Raw genomic sequence first — 27,734 nt, forward strand, 5'->3', positions numbered from 1 at the left:
ACCAGGCCTTCTATAAGTGCAGGGTGGCAGGCATGTAGCCTTGCATGCTTTTTACAAGCCTCAGATTTCGCAGGATATTTTCTAGCTTTTCAATGGATGAATTTTTAAACAACAGAAGAGTGTTTCCCTTCGTTATCCTCCGTTAGCCATTACCAGCTCCCGCTTGTCGCGTCCCGTCCATTCAACTGTAAAGAAACATAGCAACTCCACACAGGGTTCAGAGACTATGTACAGCCAAAATATTTACGTATACTATAAACACACACACACACACGTTGTATAGCATCAAATAGGGCTAAAGTCATTTTAAAGAGAGGGAGAGCAGCCAATACTGAAGTGAAACATTGGATTAACAGTGCTTGCAGGAACATACAGCTGAAGTTGAAGTCGCCCTCAAAGCCAAAAAAACACTGCCCGGTAAACAGGAAACGTGCCAAAGTGGTTTTAAGGGCATAAAAAAACAAAACATCCTTTACCACTGACAACACAATTCATAGCAGAACCACAAGCTACCTGGTTTTATCACTCGCAGAATGACCTTCACAGGCTCTAACACACTGCTTTCTGTCGTTTATTCACACCTCCACTCTTGTACAAGCTGGGTTGGACCCTTGACTAGTTGTACTGTAGCATCAAGAGAGAGAACTAGATGTTTATCTGTACCTTAAAGAAGTGCAATTGATTTATTATGTGCAATACTGTGTATTTTATACTGTTTTTCTATAAAAAAAACAAAGGAAAAGACAATGGTATTTAATATACAAAATGTGAAAAATAAAAACGGACACCTACAGAGCTCTCAAAGTCTTGTGCAGACCGAGTATCATTTGCAAGAAGACGAGCAGGCAAACGCTGCTTGAGAATTCATTTGTGCTTTAACTCGGGACGTGCCGTCGGAGGATTTTGTATGCAAAGCTGCGAACTGTGATGGTATAATGTTCCCTGGCAATGAGAAGCAGGAGGCGGCGAAAAAAACACACCTACAATCAGCGCCGCATCTTTTTTTCCCCCCATGCAGCAGGGTGGCACAAGACGAGAGTGGAATACGACGAGCGGATAAGCAGCAGCAGCGAGAGAGAGGGGCTCCTGGTGCAGAAAGTCAGCCTGAGCACAGAACCCGTTAGTGAGCCGCAGCTTATACACACAACACAGGTTTCCAGTCTTATTCCCTGCCCTCCTTGTGCTTTTTTCCAGCAGCGCATATCAATGTGTTGTGTCTACGTACGCGCGCTTCCCTTTTTGGTGCAGGCCAGCGATAAACCGGGGACAAAATCTAAAGGAAAGTGCTTTTAGAGCTGCAAAGTCAAGATCACACATGGATGCTGAAGCTCTCGGGAACATGCTTGAGGGCAACACCTACTTTTGTGTCATTGCTTTCCTATAGTGTGGACATCTTTGGTGGCTCAATACTGCACTAAAGGCTCCACTGAGACATCCCATTCCCACATTATTTGAACGTGGACTACTATGGTTTAAAGGTGAGAGGCAGGTTGTACTGTACTGCCGTTAGCCTAAGTGCTGTTCCGTCTATTCGCTCAGTTTCAGCACGGCAGAGGAAAGTTGTAGTGAATGAATGATAAGTGCAGGTTTCAGGCATTATGATGCAGTGCCACAGCTCACTATGCTTCTTTTCTGTAAGAGCTCTGCAGCAGTCTGGCTGCGATAGAAAGAGAGAGAGACACAAAGAGAGAGAGAGGGAGAGAGGAGACAGAAATGGAAAAAGAACCAAGGAGACAGGGAGCAGCTGAATGAGACAGTTTGAGAGAGAGAGAGATGTGGAGGCAGAAATGCAGCGTGTGAGTGATACACAGACCGAGCGACACAAAGAGATTTAAGGTCAGAGTAGACGCCATTGCAGTGACTGTCTTTCAACATGTTCAGTCAGCAACTGCATGCAGGATAGCACAAACTCCAGCCCCGAGACCTAACAGCTCCATAGCGTCAGTCAATAACCCAGAATCCTCCCCATCCCCCCCCCCCCCCCCCCTGCTGCTTGCCGGCACAGAACAGGAACAAGGGCAGGATAATGATGAAATACTGCATCCAGCTATGACCTCAACTCGCGGGCAAGTCCCAAACTGAAAGCTTTAAAAGATTTAGCGTAGCATTTGGGTACAGCTGTGCGACAAAGTGACCACTCTCTCTCTCTCTCTCTCGCTGTCATTTAGGAAAACAACGTAGAATGAGTTTTGACATTTAGCGAGATTACTAAGAAATGTGTTATGTAACCCATTCCCTTCTCTAGCCATCTCTGGATCAATGTGTGTTTCTATAGAGAACACACAGATGCTTCAACTGCAAGAAAATGTCATTTATGAGCATAAAGGGAGAACTTGGGAGTTTCGGCAGACGGCCAAATTGTTTGTGCCATTATCCTAATGATGTAAATGTATTCGCAAGGACTTGTCTCAACCTGTGTGAGGCTGGACATGAATATAAAGCTACCTCACCTCGTGCTAACTTACGATGCGATTGTGTTGCAATGCAGTGTCCCCAAACGTCCGTACAGACACATGTACAAACCTAGCACACCCCTCCGCCCCGACCGCTCTCAGCACAATATTGCGTTCGCTACTGACAACAGAGGAAGTGAGAGACGATAGACGAAAGAGAGACAGAAGACGGGGCCGAGCTTTAATGCGTGAATCTAAATGTAAGGCGCTGCCACTCTGAAGTAAGAGAACGCCGGTTGGTTGTGCGGACCGCGGCGTGCGATCTGCCTGCAGAGTAGGCAGACGTACCCAGAGGCGGCAACAACAGGGCTCTGGTTGGAAGGCTGCTACATTTCTAGAGAACCCTAACTGGGTCTCACGGCTGTTAAAAATTCAGAGCAACCTTATTGATCATTAAATAATCATTTCGGGACCTGCTTCAAATGCGGCCTCTTTACTTAAGTGCTATATAATGTATAGCGAGCGGAAAAAGGAGGTTTGAAAAAGACGAGACTTTGATGTAACCTCTAATTCCCACTGTGCAAAAGGACACCGTGCACTACCACACCATGAATATATTAAGCAGGTACACATGAAAGTTAAGGCGGTGGAGTACAGTGGGTAGTGAGCTATACGGGCAACGGGTGACAAAAGGCAGAGGTCAGTCGAGACACAGCGACCGACTTGTCTATAGGGGAGAGCGGGAGAGTAGAGGGCAAATACAGCACATGTATACAAAGCAGATATTTTCAATAAGGGCGGCCAAAGGTCTAAGGGCGAGCAGTTTCATTAACCTGAGAGCAAGCGGGGCTACTTTAACAACATTGGGCAGCCATTGTTGAAAACGGGAAACTCTATTTCCCCTACATGGAGGGAAGGATGCTGAAATGGATGCACTAAGTTTAATAGCAGAGGAAAGAGACCCAGGTGCGTTGCCTTTATGGGTGATGAAAGCCTCTTAGATAAAGTAGAAGTCAAGTTCCGCATCTGATATGCATGATCAAAAGAAGCACACGAGAATGACAAATACAATTGACTTGACCAGAGGCAAATGAGAGGGTAAAGGCAGGGCTGTTCCAATCCCCAGAGATGCTTCTATCCCCGTACAGTCCCAGTCTTGCTGCTCTGATCGTGAGCCAGACAGGCCGACGGAGGGCCTTCTCTGTCCCTGGTGTAGCAATGGACGGAGAATATAAGCTACTGATGACGAGTAACCCGGGAGTCCTCGGCCTGCCCCAGGCAGCTGGCTGGAAGCAAAGGGACTGTGGGGAGGCTCGGGCTCAGCTCTGCTTCATTAGCTTTGTATTCTACAGTGTGACGCAAGCTGACGCGCGGTTACACAACAGAGGGGCTCCCCCTCTACGCGACGCGCTTGGTGCATTGCTACGGCGCTCTCAGACGGGGAGCAGAGTGGCACCTATAGAATCTGCGTTCCTACAACATTTAATTGGAAATCAAAAACGGAGGACAGTAATTATTAGTGTGTGATAACCAAGGTTACTACAGGCTTCATTAAGTCATTTTCTGCTAGTGCGACTCACTGCAGGTAAAGCTCTGTATAAGCACGTGATGCCGTTTCCACACACACACACACACACACACACACACACACGATGCAAAGCCAAGTCAGCACCATTCCACCATCTATTTCCCATACTTATATTCAGCCTAAAATGTTTAAATGGCCTATAAAAGTTTCCCAAAAGAAATCTCCATCATAAATTCATGCATTCATTAACCAGGTCCACATTATATGTACAAATTCTCCTTTCAAAGTCAAATCCAAAGCTATAGGCAGCTCTTATGAATAGCTGAAGACTCAAAGAATGCAGAAGTTGATATGCTTATGATTCTTTGGACTCATGAAAATGGATGAGGGCTTCGTCATGCACATCAGGCAGGCGGCATATTCATTGGATGACTGATAAGTGCATTAATTACTGCAAAGCTCTAGCCGAGTGTGTGATTTGCAGAAGGATGCTGGCGGCGGTGGAGGGGGAATGCTGATATGAGATCGCAGCACCGAGCATTAGAATTGGTCCAATAAGTGAGGGATTGCACACAAACAGGCTCCAAATTAAAGTAAAGTACATAGATAAGTAAATAAGGCAGAGGTGATATGAGCAGATCAAAGCCCCTTTTGGTTTGTGAATGTAGACTTTACCAGTAATGAGCAGTGGGCCTGTTGGAGTGAAGCGTGTGTGTGGTGTGTGTGTGTGTGTGTGTGTGTGTGTGTGTGTGTGTGTGTGTGTGTGAGAGAGAGACAAGGTGTGTGCCAAGCCACTCACAAGCATGTGTGCCTGCCACTTTTCACACGATGCCGTCATTTGCCATTAGTTTACTGGTGTAGCCTAGCTGAGTTGTGTTTCCATGGTTACTCCACTGGAGTCAAGGTGGCACCCTTCCCTTTCTGATACTCACACACAGACAACCAGCTGTCCCTACAATAGATGTAAACTGACAAAATATCTTGTCTCATCAAAACTTGCACAACCACGTCAAAGGAAAGTTAAAGAAAAGATGGACAGAAAACAGATAAACACACTTTACATCTATACTGTGTATACACGCACATGTTCACCCCTCTCAGTGCGTCTGTGTGTGCGTGTAGTGGGTATACTAATAATAATTACAGTCGTGACAGAAAAATGGAGACTCACGATGTGTGGAGAGTCGCGGCCCATGGAGATGACCGTCCTGTTTACGGTCCTCAGCAGCTTCTCCATGATGATCTGCACATGCCACTGAGTCGGACCCTATGAAAGGAAAGACACGCACAGACAGACATAAATCATACATGAACACACACGGGAGAGAGGAGACATTGACATGAGTTGCAGGAGAAAGTCTGCAAAGCAATAATCCTCGTTTGGGATTATTATAGGATTAAATGTAATACTTTTTGGAGATAGTCTATAAAGGTCATTCGATTATTCCGTCAATTGTGGGTAGTAAACCTGCGTTTATCCTCAGAGAGTCATCCACATTCCCATTGGAGTCATGTCAGGGTGGTTAAAGCCTTTTGAGTCACACGGCAACCACACAAGGGTCTCCAAAGAATCAGATGACCCTCACGACTCCCATGTGATTCAATGGGTCACCTGACCTAAGGTGTGAATGGCTCTCTGCGGATAAATGCTGGTTTATTGCCCATAGCTGAAGAAGCCCCGTGGATGAGTGATATACTGTATATAATGTCGTTGTCCAGTTCCCTGGAACGATACTGACAGTAGCAAGAATGATAAAATCAGAGATTACATTACACGTATTGGTTAGGTTGCACATATACAGAAGAAGAAGAAAGGAAAGCAATCAAGACAGCAATAGGAGGGGATAGAGTGTTGACTCTCTTTATAATTCTACTGTTCCACCTGTGGTAACATTGTTACTGATCTGTTATGTTCTCTGCGTGGGTTTCCTCTGGGTACTCCAGCTTCCTCCCACCTCCACAGCCATGCAGCTTAGGTGAATTGGAACCGCTAAAGTGTGTCCTGCTTCTTGCACAATGACCACTGGGATAGGCTCCAGCTCTCCGGGACGCAGAAGGATAAGCGGATATAGCCATAAATGTAAGACCCAGCGTGTGTATGAGTGACTTGTTTGATGCTTGTTTTGTTGCATTCCGCAAAAAATAAAGATTGTATAGTGGGAATATTATCAACCACTCTAATCTATTATAAACAAACTTCAAAAACCTCAAACTCAAACATTTCCAGCGTCGACTCAATGTGACTGATACAGCAACAATGAAGAACAGATTGCAAATTCTAGCTTATGGGGAGGGAAGCACCCATGAGGCAGCTATGATGTCATCATAAGACAACTTTCCTTGAACTTGCCTATTAGATAGTACCAGTGAGCAGAGGTTTGTTTCTTAGCGTCTCTATCTGAGGGAAATCTAAGCAATCGTGCTTCTGCATCGTCAATCCGCTTTTAATCATTTACAAACCTTTTTCCCGATGCTCTCTCGTGCCTGTTGCCTTGCTACATTTGATTCCCAGCTTTCCAGTTTGAGCGAGAACATCACTCATGTACTCAACTCCAATCCTAACCCCGTGTGGGATTAAAAAGCCTTGGTGAAATCATTCCGCTCCCAATATCCGATCCCCGATGGATCCTTATTCCTAACAGGGGATATGCTGTATTTAATTAGAGGCTCAGTTCTGCATAAGGTACAGCAAGTGCTTTCTTTTTCCGTTTTCCACTCAGACCCTTATTGTGCGTGCCTGAGAGTATAGCGACGCATGAGGATGCTAAAGAGATGTGAAGGAGCACGTGAGGCGGGGAGAGGGAGCAACAAAATAAGAAAGTGTGAAAAAAAACAGTATGACATGTAAGGCAAGTGGGTGAGGTGGATAATCCCTGGCAGAGTAGAGTGTGGGAGGCCGGGGCTCGGAGATCAATGGTGAGTGGAGTCTGAGAGGGCCTGCGGGAGGACAGCAGGAGTCTGGAGCATGGAAGATGATGAAACACAGCTGTGCAGTATCTGAGTGTATGAGCGTGTGTGTGTGTGTGTGTATATATATCGGAGTGGGCTGCCTGTGTTCGAGTAATGGAGGATGTGGTGATCTATGCTACGCATTCATTTTGTCAACAGTCCTCACGCAGCTACTACACAAAACAGGCTTCTCACTCTGTGTTCTTCCTACTATAATATTCAATTAAAAAACTCTTGACGGAATTTTCAATGAGCTCCTTGCCAAAATTGGTTTGTTTATGTTTATGTTAAAAATGAATTCCAGCTATATCTTCATAAATATCTGAAGCCTTACATCTACCCCTCATATCTGTCAAACTTTAGTTTATAGTGGATATTCATGATGTCAAATTGGCCTATGGGTGGCTTCTTGCCACACTGGACATAAATTGTTCAGCAAAGCCAACTATGCTGGTTAGTAAATGAACAGAGCCTATAAAATGTGGTCCTTCCAAGCCACCCAGGGCAATAAAACACATCAACAACAGTACACTGGTGATGCTAAATGCGCCCCTTCTTTGTAGACTAACACCTGGAGCCCCTTGTTATCCTACTGTACATCCCAGGGGAGAGTAAATAACGCCAAAGAGCCTTGTTCCTCACCACATCCTTCCTGTAGAGCACCTCCAGGATGTCACTCAGCAGCTGGCAGCAAGCCTTCAGCTCCTCCCGATTCTCCAGGTGGAACTTCAGCTGCTCCGTCATCAGAGGCAGCAGAATCTCTCGGCAATCTGTGGGGACAATGCCAAACACACACACATTCAATGCTGCTCAACACATGGACCAGATGATAGACTGCACAAGGCGGTGCGAGCATATGCTCTCGACACACTCTGGAAGCGGACCCATGTGGCTTGTTAATAGCTTCCTCGCAGTGCAGGGGATTAAACAACAGTTCATTGTGTACAAAGATGTACATTGTTAAAATTCTTAATCAAAATCATGGCTCCCACTATCCCACGGGTGGAAAATTAAGAGGAAACGCCAATCACAGCCATAACTGCCCTCCCTTGCATCCAAGAGTGTCCAAAGTAATGTTTTAATATCATTGTGAAAAGACGGTGGCCCAAATGAATCTCTTTCCAAAGTCATCGACCCGTGTGCCTCCCTTGAGTAATCGCTCAGGTCCTTCGCTGAGCGACTCCAACAAGACAAATAAAAGGCCTTTACCACAACAAAAAAGCCACTTCTTCAACCTTTTGCACCAGTAGAAAATAGGGGAAACCCTCTTGCTAACTCTGCCATACCACCAGTACGCATCTCTACTTCAAACATGTGATTAATTCAAGCAATCTTAGGAGTTAGTTACATCAAACACGAACCTCGCATGGGCAGAGAGGAGAGCAGTGATAAGGCAGTAAATGTAAACCTAAGGCAATCTGCTGCCAAATTACCATATTTTTATTGCACCCTGTGATTCCAATCTGGTGATGTGTGTGTGTATGCTCACCAAGCACACAGTTTGCGTTTAAAGCCTTTGGGGACAAACACCGGAGTTGGGTCTCCACAATTAGAAGATGGGCTTTGACAGGGAGTTGAAGAGGAGGGGGAGGAGGAAAGGAGTTAGGGGGGAGAGCCGATACACAAGACATTAAGCATGCACAGGACAGTCTACCATCAATCACGGGAAAGATATTTGTTGGCGAACAGCTACATGATATTATCGTTTACCAGCATATTGTAACAGCCGGTACGGAGGGAATGAAATAAAATAAATAGTGCAATTCAAATACCAATCTTTATATTGACCACTTGGAGCGGCGGCGTGGCTCTCAACAGTCTCTCAGCAATGGATTTCAGATTGCAATCAATACAATCCCTCTTCTTCAATGTGTTACAGCTTTAATAGACCAGTCAAGTGGGACAAACAAAAATATGGCTCACTTATTACTTGTTACTCATCTAAAACACAAATAGATGAAGCATAAAGCATTGCCTATTGTCAATATTGCCCATGGCCATAAGGTAAACAGGATGTAAGGCATAAAATATAGCGTGAACTATAATGAACTCTTCATAAAAACACCCAGGGGGGGAGACCCACCTACTGAAAAAGAATTCAATCAGTGTTTAACATTCATTGAATCCTTCCTGAAGAGCGGAATGTGGAAGTGAACACACTGGAGTGACTCCATTATGATGGGTGAAGAAAGAGAAAGTCAATGTTAAGCGTGAGGCTATAGTAATACTGGAATGAGACGTCGTCAAAGAGATGATCAAATCAACTAAAACACTCTCGTGGGATTTAACATTTAGAGACTTAAGACACTGATTAGTAGCAGCAATTACGCAATGATTTTCGCGTAGCAATCTAGGAAATATTTCATAGCTGCTGCACTAATTTCTAATTGGGTTTAATTGATCATAATGCAAATATATTAATAGGGAAGCTCCATCTGGATACAGTACGTCTAACTAACTACATGTGGGGGAGCGCCTGATGAATGCTGATTTATTTGCGGTAAAACGGCACTGATCGACACACACTGCTGTGCAGGCGTTTTCAAAAGAATAGAAATAAAAGATACAGACCTTGACACAATGGATTGATCCCTCAGTAAAGGACTAGCTTGGCCTTGGTGAAAAACTCAAAGCGGGATAGATTTACTAAACCTATAGCAATTTTGAGTGGAGAAGGCACCATTTTGTGTAACAGGAACTTTTTTAACACAAGTGCCAGTCGTTAATTACTGATAAATAATAACCGTCCTCTGCAACTGATCTTGGAATTTGTTAAGGTGTCATTTTAGAAAAGTATACAATGCCCAATTCTTCGGAAGGCTAATGACAGGAAACAGTTAAATACAGCTGTGTCTGCGCAACAAAAAGGTCCGTCAGTGAATTGAAAATACAACACGATTTGGTGTTCCGATTTCAATCGATGCTCTGAAGCTTCTCACATTTTCAACTGAAACGACTCCCGAACATGCTACGAGTCCGAACCAACCGCTCCTTCCAACATTCCCGAGAAACTAATTAGTAGGATGATACGGGCTCATTCCATTTCAGGGATAGGATTCATAAGAATGTGAGCCCCTATCGTCCGTTTCCATTCCATTTCTTCTGTATTGTATGCAAAACATCAACAAAGTACTACTGTAAATAAAGACGAGCACTGATTCTAATGTCTCAGGAAGTGCGGCAAATCTTTTAGTAAATCACTCCCGTAGCCCCTCTTTAACTGGCAAAGCAGACAGCTCTACAATACAGCTATTATTCATATAAAGCTTTTACTGCATGTGTCTGGATGAAATGGATGTTGAGAGTTTGTCTGGTCACTTTTTAGCCAGCTCTGATACAATGTGACAACCATGCCTCCACAGAAATATTTTAGCTCTAAGCTGCCTGTCTGTGTGTGCGCTCAGTAATCTTCCAAGACTGCAACACAAAAACAAATCTCCTATCTGAGGGTGTATAACATTGTACGGGGTGTTTAATGCCTTGTTTTTACCAAGAGCAAATCCTCATTCCCTCAGTGCCTAAAAACCTCTGAACAAACAGGGAGCAAACACACACACACACACACACACACACACACACTACAGATAGGCACATGCAAAAAAGGTTCTAGGAGACTGGAGTGAGACAAGCAGACTGGAACTATCAATCCAAGCCATGAGAGTTCACCTACCCACCAACGTCCAACACAAACAGATTTTAGCTGCTACAGTGATTTCTGTCCGTTAAAACAGACCAGGGGAGCGACTGACACATTTGTTCTCTTTGAATGAGCTCATTTACAAGTGATTTGCACGCCTGTCCTGCTCCCTCCTTTTACATTGCCAAGAGTGAAGGTGGCATAAAATCGGCAAAAATAAAGAAACTCTTCCCAGTTTTCCAAGTTGATTAAGTTTTCTTCTCTGGAGGAGAACTAAGCGTGCATACCGGTTATTCAACAAAGCATTTTATCTTCAAATATCTTGTCTATATCTTGATATGGTTCAAGGCCACAATTTTAAAAAGGAAATAAGCCTGTAGGGGACTGAAAAGTACAAAGAAAGGCATGTTTCCACATGGAAACTGTTAATATGGAAATCATTGTGCAGCCTACAGGGGAGAAAACACTTCCATCAGCAAACATATTCAATGCATATTGATGCGTTAGCAGAGACTGCCACTTGCTGTGCGTTCATGTGCTAAAAGGGCTGCCTTACATTTCACTTTGGGATTGGCTAGCAGGGGAACCTTTCAGGGGCCACTCGGGGGTCAGGCTGCAATTACAATAAAGAGTCCCAGGAGCACCGGCACTTAGAACAGCTGATTCCAACAGCTTTTGATACAGCCTGGTTAACCCGTTTGCTCATCACAGTGAGCATTATCTACTATAAAACAACTCAACGGGAGCCTCTGAGTGATCCGACAGTGGACAGCAGAATTCTCCCTGCCAATTCCTCATTCCCTCTGGCTCTTCCTCTACTGTTATTGCAAAAGTGTACTTGCATGTAAAGACTTAAGATATTCAAAGCACCAGTGCAGGGAGTTGTTGAGAGAAGTGAACAGCAGGGGAGCCCATATTTTCATGCTCAGCAGCAGTCCTCCTGCTGATCAGCTGGCCATTCACAAGCATCAGGGAGGCCCGACTCTCCACAATTACAGCAACAGATCAATACTAATGACCATGGCCAAGCACTGAATACAGGGCTAGTCACCAAACAACCGATCAGAGAACGAAAAGGTAAAGAAATGAAATAAGTGGTGTAATCTAACGTGTGGTATAAAGATCAGGATTTTACAGGATGTATGTCGTGCTGCATCCAGTGCTGAAGCATTTTCATCAGTGCCTGTTCTTTTATTTGTGCTAAACCAAACATCTGCTGACGGTGGAGGGGACAGTTGTGTGCTTCCTCTACATTAGTGGATCGCTCTGGGGCATGTGTTGTCCCCGACCATCCACACGCAATCGCTGCCTTTTTCCTGTTAGGAGCTTTGCTTTTCATTTCAGCACTGACACACACACAGTGGTTTACATGTGTGCCAGTGTGTTTGTCTCTAAACTGAACCGTAACATTGGCCCAAAGGACCAACGCCTCGGGCAAAATGCTTGGCTGCGGGTTGTCACGGCGGCACGGTTGTGTCTGCAGGATGCCAGCCTGGATGAACAGTGTCTCATTAACTGTCTTTATTCTCCAAAGTTACGAAAAATGCTGCATCCCTGCCAATAAACTACCATTTCCTTCCACGGTTTAAACATGAGCACCGCTATGGTGTCCGAGTGTGTTAGTGCGCAACCTTTGTGTTTGTGTGAGTGTGACAGAGTGGTAGAGGAGGTCTATGTGTAGCAGAGACAAAAGGAAACAAAGAACAGAAAGCAACGCAACTTATTACCCGACAAACGTACTTCAAAGAGTAATACAGAGAGGAAGGGAAAGGCTTGGAGGTGATTGTGTAGATGAGAGCACTGGCCTGATGACAGACATGTGGGTGTGTGCAGATGATCAGTAATGGCTCCGTTTACCTCCGCCAGATAAAAAGAGGGGATGCTTAGCAATGACCTTTACTGTGGGCTCATATTGAGCAGCCTGTAGGACACAGGTGATGTGTGATTAGCTCAAAATTAGTGCACTGGGAGAGGAGGTACAGGTTGTGTGTGTGTGTGTGTGTGTGTGTGTGTGAGCTCTCACCGTGCTGAGTGAAAAGATCACTGTGGACAATGTCGATCAGACAGTCCAGCTTCTGTTTCACCAGACGACCCAGAGGAACCTTGAGTATGAACTCGGTGAACAGCTTGCTGCGGAAACAGAAGGAGGCCAAGACACACAAAGGTTGATTATCAATCAGGCATCTCAGGCTGGCATCATCTTTCCAATCTTTTCCAATCAATGGCTTCAGTAGCCTTTATTATTATTATTATTATTATTTATCTTGCCCATCACACAGCAAGTGTGTCGTAAGGCACTCTTAACTGAAATGTGTTTATACTGATGATTCACAAATCAAGGCAAGAGCAATGTTGCTCATCTTAAGATCACTCAACAGCTCTGTCCTTCAAACACTTCATGCTCATTCATAAACCTTGTTGTTTTCTATATACACACACACACACACCATATGATGAAACACTCAATCCCTTCCAAACCTTGAAGTACGTCACCTCCCGCTCAGCCATGCCAGTGTTAACACAGAACTGCTGAAGCTTGTGCTCAGATAGGGACAAAAGCGACTGTGATATGTGAATGATGGACAGCAAAATGCACGGTTTTCCGAGGCTGCTTCCCTCAGATTTGCAGCCCGGATGGCAGAGAATGTCGTGTTGTGCTTGTTACAGTACGTTATGTCATCTCCTCGGTGCTGTTATCCAGCCGACTGCCACAGCAAAATGTCTGACTGACCAGGTAACTTGAACAGCAACGTATTATTTACTTTACTGGAAGTGTCGGCCCGAGGGATGCAACATCTCAACCACTATTGCTCCTAACCAGGATATGGACAGTTATCTCCAACCAAAGACCAATACCTTAAAGAGGTATTGGTGTTGGTCTTTGGTGTAGAACTTTATGTGAGAAGAATGTAGGACAAAATGAAAGACAAAAAACGGGAACAGTAAGAGCTACACTCAGACTGGCATGGTGGATGCTGGTGAGATGACAGTTAGGACCTCAGAGGCAAGACCAACTCCAATGAGGCTGTGATGGTTGGTGGAGTGGAGGCCAGACACAAGCACTGTTGGTCCTGTATGGCTTATGATCTTCTAAGGAAATGGCAGCTGTGCGGGCACTGAATGTAGTGGATGCAGGAAAACAGCGGTCTCCTTGCTGCGTGCAGCTTCTACCCAACGCTTAACGCTTTCCATTGATGTCAAAAGCAATTATGTTGGATATTCTGACTCAGACTATTCCCACGAGAGCCAACTAGCAGTCTCCTTCCCCAAATTCCACTGAATCCGTTTTCTTAATCACCTCTCTTACCCTAAATATAATTACAAGCACACACGCACACATGTGGGCGCTAGGATCATTGTTAACTGATGAAGATGATCATTAAAAGGTAAACGACTCTATTCTGAGTAGAAGGGTAGTCAAAAAGTTAATGAAATGTATTTTTCAAGAATTAGTTGCAACAGAATTTTTTTTCAAATCATTTTTGAGCTGCTTTTGTAAGTACATGCTATTTTGCTGATCCGTGTTTTGTCCCTTTAGTATAGGATTAAAGAGATTGAAATGGGTCAGGAAATCAGGGACAGACTTGTCATTAAAGCAATATTCTCTTGTGTATCAGATATCAGTAATTTCCACAAAAATGTGGCACTTGTACACTATTATTGAAACGATGAACATAAAGTAAACTATGGCAGATGAGAATTGCAGCACATGAAGCTAATTGGAATGGACACTTGAGCTGAGCAGTCACAGTGGGTTTCCAAGGCAACCTCACCAATGCCCCATCATAGTACGGCTGCTGAATGTCAAGTTGTTGAATAAAAACAGCCTAGGGTAGAGAGCCGGGGAAATTACTGCTGCTTCTACCGCTCAACAGCTGCACAATATCCCCATCAGCTTGTTAGGGAACTATCTAAACATGAAATTTTAATTCCCGCGGACGCCTACGAAAATAAAAGCAATTAGGGTTTCTCCTGTGGAAGGGCATTTAAGCAATTTGACTAATTTAGATGATGATTTCCTATACATTGGATTTCACGCTGTGGCAACTCCAGCAGCTGCAAATAAGTGGAAAGAAACCCTGCAGATGAAGATTTAAGTCAGGTACGTACACAAAACAAAGCCAATAAAACACTTCAAACGGAGCCCTGCGATTCTGTAAACATTGATATGATTCAGCTTCATCAGAGTGATTACATTACGGCACAAGAATATGAGCGGTGTCGTCTAGAATTACCTCAGCTCCTTGGGATCAAACACCAGCTTGACATCATTGACGATGGTGGGAACATACTTGAGTGCAGCACCCTTAAACCAGAAAGCCAAAAGAAAACAAGATCAGATCACAACATCAGAGCGCCAACTCCCAAAATAAGCCTATTAGTACCCAAGAAAGCATCTTTTTGATCAGGAACATGTCACTGGATGGAATATGTGCGAGCCCTTCTCACAAAATTGCAGTTTTTGAAATGCTATTAAAAGATATGAACAGGGACACACACACACACATTCACACAAGGTCAGCACAGAACGGTTCATCCTGAATTGATGGTAGGAGAATACTGCCTCAGAGGAAATGACTCCACTGGGACTGGAAAGAATTAAATTTGGAATAGAAGAATTCAAAGCCAAGTTCAACTCTCACTTGCAACCCATGACGTTTCTCCAAAGATGACTCCCAAGAATGAAATGTGACAGGGGCTACAAGGGTTATTCACAATTTTAAATTAAAGTTTCTAATCACAGGAAAGTACGACGGCTACCTTATTTTTAAAAGTTAGTACCAACCAAGGAGGTTACAGTCTGTAACCTGTATGTTTGTTTGTTCAGAGGACTACTATAAAGGTTACGTACCGATTGTGATATGAAATGGTGGAAGAGGGGCACAGTCTGACGGATTTGATTACATTTTGGTGCAGATCAGACTGCTTGAGTGGAAAAATGATTCAACATCGTGAGATAGGATGTAGGGTTCAGTAATAAACCGATTAGTTATGAATTTGCGCATATTCATGATAGACTACAATCCTGGAGCCAAACTGTGTCTAGGTCTGCACCCTAAAGAGTGCCCCTCTAGTTTGTTTGAGTGTAAATACCATTTAACATTCGGCTTTAATGTGAATTAAGACGACTCAGAGTTCTGTGAGGGAAGCTTAATGGGTGGAAACTGGTAGCAGGATACACATTTGCCTTTCATGTCAAGTAAATGTGAAAATTACTTAATCTGCAGCAATGTCAATGTGTTTGTTTACTTATTTATCATTTAAATCAGTTGAAAAGGACATCCATCTCCCTCTTTGTGCATGTCTGAATGTATTTCTGTCTATGTTTCCTTCCATCGGGGTTGAATTAGATTGGTGATTAAACGCCGGGGCACTTGGAATGTCTCCCCGTTACGATACCTTGCTAGACGGAGCCAAACCCCAGATCTACTGCCTGTCAATATCATAATGAAGTCGTCAGCTGTGCGCACCCACCGGCTGATTACAAAGCCATCCATTAATGCTGAGAATGATTACCTGAGCCGACACTTCCCTCTCCAACTGCTCCGCGCACTAAATGCCGGGCCGAGGCGAGTCGGGGGTGTTTATACGGCATCTGTGCAAATTAGCCAGAGTGCCAGTCTGTCTCATAGAGCATGATTACCCGTACAGATGTAGCAGACTGGACGTCACCTGCTGCAGCCTACTATTTGTTACTGTGCTGCACATTCGTATAGGGGAACATTTAAAAATGTGCAAGAGCTAATGAGCACGGCCTAACTGATGCCAAAAATGGATATATTGCTTTATTTCGTCAATGTGAGGTATGACTGCGTTTCTCTGCTGCAAATCATTTTACTCTGAATACCTCAGAGTACTTAACAATCAGCATTTACTTATATTAATTGGGGAGACGCGTTTATCCAAGGCAACGACGAAACACAACCTTCTGGCTGCTTAACACTCCAAACGCCGATGGCCTGAGCAACTCTATGAGGTCATCTTGAGGTCAACAACTCCTACAGGTGTGTGCGATTTGGGGCCGGGATGTTTTTCTCTTGCTTGTGAGAGTGCTACCGCATTTACCAACCCAATCTGACACGTACCATACGTGCTATCATATGTTCTGTCCTGGCGGAAAGGATTAAATGAGAGAATAACCGATAGATTAATAGGTAGTAAAATAGTGATTACTTGCAGCTGTGCTTTAGTAAGCGTGTCAAAGTCAACACATCTAGTCAGCGCAGAGGGGAGGCTTGTTTTATGTGCTAAAATGCAAAACATATTTCTGGACATCTGTGCAACCCACTGGCAGCGATTTAATTCAGAGCAACACCGTCTGCGTCTGTGCTCGGCTTTCATAACCAAGAGTACGGCCGTGACTCCCAAGTAAAAATGTGCTTCAATCTGCTCTGTTTACTGGAGAGGGTTCAGCATATTCAGATCAGCATACGCACACCTGAATGCCCTCACTCTCCACGGACGGACAGACTTGAGGAGGTCAAAACACGGATTTCGAGAATGCTGTTTGACTGTCAAACATCTTCAGACAGACAGCCGTTGTTTCTGATAAGACAACAACTACGTCTGTTTGTCTGCTGATGAAGACATTTTAAAGGAAACTTTTTCAACTGTGTTCTTCTCTAAACAACTCCCACCTGTTGTGCGGGGGTAATCTTGTTACTGCAGCTCGCAGGGGAGGTGTCGCTTCTTGTACAGCTTGATTTTGTACCTGTGTTTGTTTCTGTGTGTTTATCAGCATGTCCGCCTGTGTCCGTGTGTGTAGGTATGTCCACATGGTGATCAGTATTCAGACTTGAGGTACAACTGGGACGGTATATAAAGCCTCCAGCTGTCACAGGGCTTTCACAAGGGTTGACTTAGGAGAAAACAGGATTCCTTGCTTTCATGCCGGTTCCTCAAGATCAATTTTTAATTTACCGACAGTAAAGCTAATATCTCACCCAATTACACAGCAACTGCCTCCTAATTGACTCCGGGGCACCTGCTATGGTTCAGCATGCACACGGATCTGCTGTAGCTGTGCCAAGGTGTGCGTGTGCGATGTGATTTTGTTATCTCCGGATGCATAGGTGCGTGTTTGAGTGCATGCACACAAATTGAGACGCGGCGAGGTTTGGGGTCAAGGACAATGGAGCACAAACACAATGCAGAGAGCTTAGAAGCAGAGGGGGGCGAGAGAAGCCAGAGCGAGACGGTGAAATAAATACCTTAAGGAGCAGCTAAAGAGCAGAAGGCCAGAGGAGCCCCAGACCACAGGACAGTCAAGGTCAGAGAGAAACGGAGAGAGGAAAAACACACACACACACACACACACACACACACACACACACACACACACACACACACACACACACACACACACACACACACACACACACACACACACACACACACACACACACACACACACACACACACACACACACACACACACACACACACACACACACACACACACACACACACACACAAGGAGAGAAAAACATAGAACAAACATAATGTATGGATACAAGAGGAAAATAAGGAATTTAGGGAAGGAGCTTAAACATTGTTTCATTCTCACAAATTGCCTCTACAAATGTTAACAAAACTTTCCCCGTTTGGTCCATAACTTGATACGTTTAAATGCCAGAACACAGCATTATTGCATAACCTTTTCACCTCCGCCATGGACATAATGCCTTTTGTTGGTTGGCTGGTTTCTAAGTTGATTTGTTTGTTAATAGGATTACAAAACCAATTCCAAAGCGATTCCGATGGTAGTTGGTGGAAAGCTACGGGCCAGGGTCCAGAGAGAACAGCCTGGAACGTTTAGAAGCTGATGTGGACCCAGGGGAGGAAAGGGAACTGTTTCGATGATTTCTTAACATTGCCAGATAGGGTTGTGTATGACCTGAAACATGGTTGACTATCGGTGTAATTTCGGCTCAATTTGGATACAGAGAAAGAAACATGACAGATCAAACTACTAAATTACTTCCTGTATTTGTTGTTTCTTTCTCCCTCTTATCAGTACATGATGTCGGGCCTTGGTACATGTATACCTATGCATCAGTAGGAGCACATCACCAGTGCCTTGAGCTGGAGAGCCCTTATGGTGAGCCGTTATCTAAAGGTTCCCTGCTTTGTCGAAAGAATTGAACAAAATCGTCAAGAAATGTAGTTAATAATGATGTTTTTCGTCTGCACGGCCCAAGCGCATCTCGAGTGCACGTCTAAGAGGCTGTCTGGGATGCTGTGTTGTATTTTAATGCCCAGCCGTGACAGGAGGGGAAAATGACACCAGCGCCCTCCTGATAAAGATGAAGCAAACACAAATTGCAGGACACAGAAGCCACCGATGAGCCGTAAGAACTACAAACCCATATAACCGTCACTCGTCTGTTTGTTGCTTAGACAGAAGCAGACACTTAGCACAGAGTTGATAAGGAGGGGGGTGTCACCATTTGCGTGAGTCAGCTTACCTTGACCATGCCTGTGTTCTCTGAATTGCTGTTCATCATGTCATTGAAGGAAGTGAACAGGTTCCTCAAGGACTCCATGAAGTCGGCTTCTCCTTTGTTCTCGTACAGCCTGGGGGGAGGGGGAAGAAGTGGAAAATTAAATTGGCAGATGATCACAAGGCGGCTGTTTGTTTTCATCCCCATGTAAACAGGTCTGCCCGTGGTGGAAATGACACCGGTTTGATGCTTCAGTATTAAATCATTAAAAAGCAGCCAGCAGAATGGCCTGTGTGTGTGTGTTATCAATGCAAATATTCCTGGAACCGAACCACAAACATCAGTCTTGCTGCCAGCCAGATTAGCATTTAAAACAACATGACAAGACCCTGAAGCACCTGGCTGTTGTCATGGGAAAACAAAAATCTGAAAATTTAATGATCTATGCTAATGACTCTCCTGGAACACAAACCGACTAACGGAAAGGGAATGTCGTGCAATAGCTCAGTGACTTTCCAATCTCTCTGTGCCTTTCGTAATACTAATGTCTCCTCCACAAGTTTGGTTCAATGGAGCGAAAGATACCCGGCTAGAAACTAAAGGCCAATGATCAGTGAGCAATTGTTGGAAACACTCCCCCCAATTTCCAAGTGCATGGGACCACAAAGAAGGGCTTTCTTCATAATCCCCCCGAGAATGCAAATGTATCCATCCCACTTGCAAGAGCCTATAAATCTCCACAAACTGGGTATTATCTGTAAATGAGCCACTTTGTGCTTGCTGTAAACTAATGAAGTGTGTCGACCACTCGCAGATTAAAACGGGAGAAAAAAAAAGGAAACGGAGGGGGGATCTGTGGGCGAAATAGATATTGTTTGAATACACACAGTGAAGCGGGGGGAAATCGGCGCTCGGGGAGAGGAGTGTTTAGATTGCTCCCACCACATCAGATTTCACTGGCTTTCTTCCAGAGAGCTGGGTTTTTGTGGTTGTGCCGTGCCGCTATATTTTCACTCACTCTGGGCATTACATGGTCCAAGATAGTCGGTGGTGAGGGCTTACAGAAATCGTGGGATTAGCCGCATCCCTCTGTGGGCCTCCACAACAACAATTACCTCTCACCACCCCCAGCTCCCGCGAGCGGAGCGAGGCCCGCACAGCCGTACCAGTCATCGGTTCGTCCCTTCAGGAGGGGTAACGGTGTGATTAGAGTGCATCCTCTACCATTTCAGATAAATGCTGCGTGGGCCCACAATGAAAGCCTATCACCTGCTGATGTAGCCCTGTCCTTCTAGTCAGAGCCCCATCAAAGCTTCTAAGGCTGGTCACAACAAGGCATAGAAAGGCACCTTTTCTGTTTGAAAGAATTTTAAAGGGTCAGACTGAGCAGCAGTGGCCAGATGAGGCCGACACTAACAGCCACAAGAAAGTTCAGTTCTAAAAATACAGACTACAGGTTCGGGTGCAATGAAAGGTTTAGGTTGCGGGGTTCATGATGAGTTCCAACAGGCACATCTGCTCTTGTTTGTTGGTTTGAAGGTGCCTGCTCAGAGATCTGGGAGAGATGGCAACAATACCTCTCCAGTTAGACAAAATCTGATTCTACAGTTTTTCCTTTGAGCAACTCAACTCTGGCACAGGAAAATAAGTGGTGGAACCAAGTCTCACAGGAGCTCATGGCTGCTGCGTCATCAGCAAGCCAGGAAGGAATTGGTCATTACAAACTGAGAGGAAAAGGGGAAATAGAAAAGCAAAATGTCTCATGGTTGGTGCTGGAAGTGAGATTGATGTTGACTGCAGTCTTCATTGCAAGGCAAAGACAACAAGGTCATCTAGACAGAAAAGAGTATAATCCAACTCAGCTACACTCAATTAGACCAAGATCACACATCTGCCCTTCACTCACTAACGGCTTCATTCCATTGTTCTACAGCATCATCATCCATTCAAAATCCCTTAAAGAGGCAAATATAAGTGCATATATTAAAACGGTCTTCACCGAAGTCCTTTCACTTCATCCATTTCGAAACAGACATTGGTAAAAATGTAGAAATACCCGAGCAATGATCACCCATATCAATTTTTATGAGGAAACTACGAAACCTTCCCTCATTCTTTCTAGAGTATATTACAGTTAGTTTACACATTGACGTACTGGTTGAAGAGCACCCTGGAGCGGACGATGAACTTGAATATGTACTCCAGGGCCTTCATTGCCTTCAGCAGCTGCTCAGTCAACTTCTCAGCATTCTCCACATAGTTTTTCAGAACCTTGGTCAGCTTCCTGGAAACAAAACAATTCACATACTGCACTTGTGCTTGCAAATAACAAAGTTAGGACAAATCCTTCAATTGGTTCGGCTCACGAGCCAGACGCGATGCATGTTACTCACGTGTATGCCAGCGTAGCACTGAAATGCTTTCGAATGTAGGTTTCCAGAACGGGGTTAAAGTGCTGGAACTTTCGGTCTGCAATAAGTCCAATTATAAAAACCTGTCAGGAACAAAGACATATTTCATTAAAATGTAAAACACATTGCTCAAAACGGAGACGGGAGGGAAAAACCCTCCCGTCTTATTCAATACACTGAAAGAGATTGGGAAATTAAACGAGATTGCATTTGAGCAGAAAATCATTTTCCCCTCAATGCTCCAGCCTGTGGATAATCTAGGACAACACGCAACGCAATTTCTTTGTCCTGCCCTGTGTAAATGATCGGCCCAGATCATATTTACGAACAACAGGGCGCAGGCACAGTACGGGCGGTGAGCGGCCATAGAACTGTGATTGCTATTGTGTTCCTAGGAATGCACTGAGAGTCTAAGCGGTAAGCTGTCCCAGTTGAGGTATTTCATCTGGAAAATGTAGGTCTATCCTTGGCTTGTCATTTCGGGGAAGATTTTAGGGTGTGTTCTCTACATACCTGTAAACAACACACACCCTGTCTGCTCTGCAGGACTTTAAAGGATGTTTGACGCAGCCAACCTGTTCTTCTTTAAAGCTATTCTGGTCACGTACACAAACCGGTTTGTTAAGGCCGCTAATCTATTCCCGGTGATACAAAAACGCATACAAAGACACGAGCAGGTTTTATTTAGAAACACAAAGACACACCCTCATCAAAAAGAGCTTTTTAGCATATAAAAGATCTCACAATGCGCTACAGTTGCATCGCAGCTATATGTCTGTACTTGAATGTGTGTTCATTCCTGCAACAAGGAAGTGGGTTATGAATGCATCTGTGTGTGTGTGTGTGTTTTCCTCACCAGGGCATCGAAGACCAAAGTGTCAAAGGTGTCACTGTCAGAGTTCTCCATCATGATGTTAAAGAGAGCATCCAAAGTGTCTTGCAGGAACTAAAATGGCAGATGGAAAACATGTTATCACAGTAAGAAAACATCCAGTAACAAGAATGGCATGAAAACACACACAAAGGATGAGGCGTCAGTGGAAATGAAATTATATTCACCGTCTTTAATAATCAAATTGTGTCCTTATAGAGGTTATAAACTCCTGTTTTTAAAATCAAGGACATCCTGAATACACCAACAAAGTGATCTTGGGGCTCTCTGCTAAACGCATCCAATTTTAACCATGTCAAGGGGAACAAGACCCTGCATTCCATAACACAGATTAGGTTGTTCAACACAAAAGATCGTGATTAAACTGTGTGTCAGTAGATCACAGTGGGAGGTTAACAGTATTTTTGACTGAGTGTAAAAGAAGAAAGCTGCCAGTGGTAACAGTTTAGGATAATTTGCCGTTTGCATATCAGATTCTATGCAAAAATATTCAACCATGTAATTTGAAAACAGAAAAGAAGAGATTTCATGCTATGCATCATTTGTTATGCATCACACACACACAGGTGTAAACATTAGCCAAAAATCTCCCATAATACCTCTAGCCACACTGCAGATATACAGCATCCTTCCCTGGGGAAACATGCTCCATTTACTCTGCCAATTCTGAGGCAGCGTGGAAACAGATGTAAAGGTCTCAGAAACAGAGCTGTTGCTCTATACTGTACTTGGCCTGTCATATCAGGATGGATGAGATTCATCCTCCTTTCAACAAGAAGCAAACATAAGAGGGCAGTATGTGGAGTGTGAAGCACAGTTCAATCACAGACTGCATTACAGAGATATGGAGCAGTATCACACTGGGGAGGTTGATAATAATGGGAATTTTGACAGAAATCAAAACTGAAAACTCTGCAGTGTCCCAGAAAGCATCCACAATCTAATCGCTGTATATGATATCTAACATATTGTGAAAACAATTTATGTTATTGGTAAATTGGCGTTTAAATGCCAGGTTGTTTTTAGTGTTAATTGCACACCAGCAGCCTAGTTGGAGAAAGCGGCGCCAACGTGGCGGTAATGATAATCACACCCCTGTAGTTTAATGAACAAATCCAGCTGCGGTTGATGCAGCTATCTGGCACGATCAAAATTGCCCTGTGTGAGGGGCTTCCTCAGGTACTCTTCAATCTGCCATGCGCCCGAGCAAAAACTTTCTCCAGAGAGTGATTTATTCATCTGCCCCACGCAGAGACGTTGAAAGGCCTGCCCACACTTTAGACAGCAGGTCAGACTCCTGCTGTTGGCCGTGGACGCACACATACGCAGTTTCAAAAAAACAACATCAACCTACCAACTGTTCCCACTGGCACGCAGGCAGCGAAATCATTTGTGCAATCGCTGCCAAGAAGCTTCATGCAGGAGGGCTAAGGAGCTGTTTTGATTAGACCGTTTATGTTACCAGCTGTTGAGGCTTTCTTATCATCTGTATCCAAGCAAGAGAATTAGGTGGATCTTCAAGGGGACCCAAATCCATAACAGGACCCAGGTATACTCAAACAAAAGTGTTGTGGTGCAACATCAAGTCTCAGCAGGCTAAACAAAACGGTTATTCAGACCGCGTGGCACATCTCCTGACCTTGACGACCTCGCCGCCCTCCACCTTCATCAGTTGGCGGAGGTTCTGCTGCAGCAGGCTGGTGTTGGAACGCCACTTCAGCAGGCCAAGCAGGTCCACTAGAAAGAACACAAAGGCCAGTCATTATAACGGAGCACAATGTGAGGCGAACAAAATATTCCTGAGTTGGAAAGGTAGTCGGGGATGAAAACAATGGCTGATTATTTGCAATTTATTCGTCAAGGGGTCAAACATGTTTTTCCACAAAACTCAAATTCTGAAATTTCACAAACACCGTCCTGATGTTATCATGCCTCAATCGCAAAGTCTCAATGTATTATAAGCCTTATTGTATTGTGAGCCAAATGTTGCCTCAGTAAAAGCGTCTCCAGAGGGGGGGGGGCCTGCCTGAATCCACCGTCTCCCACCATCTTTCCTGGGATCTTCTCACTCCTGCCTACTCCCTCCCCTGTCATGCTGTGACAGAGCCAATCGCGCATGGTGAGACAGTGATGGATGCCCATAAATGGTGATGCTGACATCCTATCAGGGTTCAGTCACAGGACCCTGGCTAAACAACCGGGGGTTGCTGCCCCCAAAGAGGATACAGATTTTAAAAACCGATGGCTTGGCACCTCAGGAACCTGGAATAAAATGAGGTTAAATCATCACGCATCCTATGGGACAGTGAAGCAGGGTGAGGGGAGGATCCAGAGCAGTCCAAAAAGGGGTGGTTTGCTCAGAAGTTATCAGAAAGCTGTGTCTTTGCAGGTGGCACAAAAGAGAAGCCTTGATTATTTCTACAGAGCATCAAATCATCTAAAACAGCTTTTGCAAACAGGTACATTTTGACAATAATGGATTAAAGCTGCCACATTTAAAAACTGTACGCCTTTTCGTCACGCCGTTACAAAAGCAGCTTTACACGCTCTTTACCAAATTCCCCAATATGCTCTACACAACAACTATATTCTCCATGTAAAATAAATTCTCTCTTTCTTGTAGCCAACAAAAGGACCGGCATGCCAATACATCATTCAGCAGACCGGGGCCTCTCCCATCTTAAATTGTCGTCAGATCCCCGCCACCTCTCCAGCCTCCGTTTAGTGGCCCACGCTGCAAATATCGTGGGACGAGCCAGCAGCCACTTCACAGGAGCTCCCAGTGCTGGCAGACTGGCTGCATAAATTCCGCTTTATTAAAAAGGAGCGTTTCATCTCGGATGTGGGTATCAGGGACGCGATGTCATGCTTGTGACGGAAAAAAGTCAGAAGGAAAAGCCATTATTACAGAGGCTATCCTTACCTTGCTGACGAAGCAAGAGAGAATGTAACTAGTGAGAGAAGGTGTGAGTGCGTGACTGAGCGAGCGAGCGACCAGAAGAAAGAGTGATAGAGATAGTGAAAGACAAAGAGTGAGGTAGTGATAGGGGTAAACAGAGAAATAGTGACTGAGATAGTGAGAGTGAAAGAAAGAGAAAGGGTGAGTGAAATAGAAGATAGACGTATAAATGTGTGAATGAGAGATAATGAAAGGCAGTGATTCAGAACTTTATAGTGAGAGAAAGAGTCAGTCAGTCAGTCAGTCAGTCAGTGAGTGCCAAATGTTTGGATGGGGGTTTTAAAGGCCTTCAAGGTTTTAATAAACCAGGCAGAGTCTACTACTGTCTGAGATGGATTGGCTCCGCAATGCTTTATTAAAAGAACTCAAACCTTTTCCTTGAGCTTTGGCGTAGGATGACATATCCTGGGGATACAGATACACACACACACAAGCAACCCCCCCACAAGCACACACACACTAAAATCTCTATGTTTAATCAACTCTGTGTGTGGTGACGAGGCCGTCCGATCCCCAAGCACTTATTGGTGCCCTGCAAATTACCACCACAAAGTGCAAGGTAAATATCAGCAGTGGACCCACTCTACAGGACTGAATCGTCCCACGAGGACACACACACACACACACACACACACACACACACACACACACACACACACACACACACACACACACACACACACACACACACACACACACACACACACACACACACACACACACACACACACACACACACACACACACACACACACACACACACACACACACACACACACGAGAAAAAAAGGGAAAGCTTACAAATGAGAACATTGTGTGGAGACTGGAGGGAGAGGATGGTGTTGATTGATTTCATCATCTAGCATTTACAATAGACCTACAAAAGGTTTAAGCTACTGACGTTACTTTCCTGTCGAGCGCAATCATTGTGGGCAGGCAATGGGACGATAACTGACCCATTCACATCACCACCCGCTGAGCATAGGAGGGCAAACACAACTCTGCGTAAATGACAATGTATACCACAGACTAAATCTAATAGGGAAGATGAGACAATATAAACAGCAGCACTGACAAACAAATTCTCTCCACGTCCCAGAGACCAAACCGAGGCCTGTTCCGGGGTCCGCTGTGACCTCATTACTGAGGCTTTTTGAAACTTTGTTATTGGGACAAGATCTAGGACAACAAAATAAATCCACTATTTCCTCCCATGCATGTACTGTCGAGGCTACAAGGTGGAATTAAACCTCCACATTCGTATGTTAGAGAGAAGACGGGCGAGGCAGTGACGGTAACGATCTTAGAAGTATCTCAAAAGCTTCAGGTGAATTCATGATCTAAGCGTCGAGGTGTATTCTGACCTCATACAATGCATGCTGAGAGGTTTCAATAAGCACAGGGAGCACAAATAGCATTCATATCTTTTTGAAAGTTCTGTAATGTGAGCACAGACTTACAAGTTACAAATATTGGAATGAAGGTTTGCTTGCAGGTGCTGTGTGAATCTCGCAATGCAAAGATCTCTGCATACAGGTGGGACCAATCAATACTGTGTAGTTATTATCTACAGTATGAATGCACTGCCAAGAGTGAAATCGCAAGCCTTGGTCTTTTTTTAATAATGTGAGATCTTTGTTTTGAGCCCAAACAGTAGTCTGGACACTGCTGAGAAAAGTTTTCAAGGGGATTACAGCAAATAACAGGGTTATTAGGACTGCACTTCTTCATGTTTTCGGCCTAAACAAGGAGTGCTCAGTGAGCTCACTCTTGTACTGCATACACTGCAATGCATGGAAACTAAGGCTGTTCACTGCAAAGGCTTTGCCTCTGCTTGAATGTCGGAAACCGTCTTTGTGTCACGATCAATACAACGTGAAGAAACGAAGCCCACCGTACACAAATTGGGTGTTGCTTTGGGCAAGTAAAACAATTAATCTAATCTCCGAAAAGACATTGATGGGAACGAAGACCTGGTTTTGTTTTAACTCCAATTATAATATTGGCACATACTGCATACTAACAAACAAAGCTGCATTGTTTTTCTTTGCAGAAAAGAACAAGTCCTATGTTTAGGGATGGCTTAGTTTGGCAGTGGAATCATTCCAAAGATCATATGAGCTCCAACTGCCATTCTGAGCTGCTCACACATTTAGACAACTGCAAGGTTACATCCAAGAGGTTTTACTGCTATGTTTTATACCAATACAACAGGGATTTAAAAACATCAATAAACGCTGAGGGAATACATGGCCAAACTCTCTATTCCATACGCCACAAGGCATAGAAAGGGCTTTCCTGAGTTTAATAGGCACGGCTATTCTCAACACAGTGGTGCTTTGTGGAACACTCAGCAATAAACAGAGCAAAAGATGTTCTCTGAACAGTAATGGCCTGAAATCTACTGACCCAGACTGCAACGGGAGCTGAGGAAGAGAAAGTAGGTTAGAAGGAAATGATGAAGGCTCGATCAAGGGTGTGTGAAAAGGTGAAATTACAGCAAAGACAGTAGGACAGTTCC

General features: G+C 44.4%; 1 protein-coding gene across 2 annotated transcripts in view; it reads right to left on the reverse strand.

The window, feature by feature from the left end:
* dock1 (dedicator of cytokinesis 1) overlaps positions 1–27,734 on the reverse strand; it is a 141,345-nt gene that overhangs the window by 79,983 nt on the left and 33,628 nt on the right. For both annotated transcript variants that reach the window (XM_076143549.1, XM_076143550.1), the window contains exons 19-27: positions 23,894–23,991; positions 22,219–22,308; positions 21,345–21,445; positions 21,107–21,235; positions 18,976–19,084; positions 14,743–14,813; positions 12,531–12,637; positions 7,513–7,640; positions 5,093–5,188 (exon numbers count right to left, since the gene is read on the reverse strand). In XM_076143549.1, the coding sequence (XP_075999664.1) occupies positions 5,093–5,188; positions 7,513–7,640; positions 12,531–12,637; positions 14,743–14,813; positions 18,976–19,084; positions 21,107–21,235; positions 21,345–21,445; positions 22,219–22,308; positions 23,894–23,991 (929 nt within the window). The remainder of the gene's footprint in view (positions 1–5,092; positions 5,189–7,512; positions 7,641–12,530; positions 12,638–14,742; positions 14,814–18,975; positions 19,085–21,106; positions 21,236–21,344; positions 21,446–22,218; positions 22,309–23,893; positions 23,992–27,734) is intronic.

Source organism: Genypterus blacodes, unplaced genomic scaffold, assembly GCF_046128005.1.
Source record: "Genypterus blacodes isolate CSIRO-AG114 ecotype Tasmania unplaced genomic scaffold, CSIRO-AGI_Gbla_v1 ptg000026l_1, whole genome shotgun sequence".
Taxonomy (NCBI): domain Eukaryota; kingdom Metazoa; phylum Chordata; class Actinopteri; order Ophidiiformes; family Ophidiidae; genus Genypterus; species Genypterus blacodes.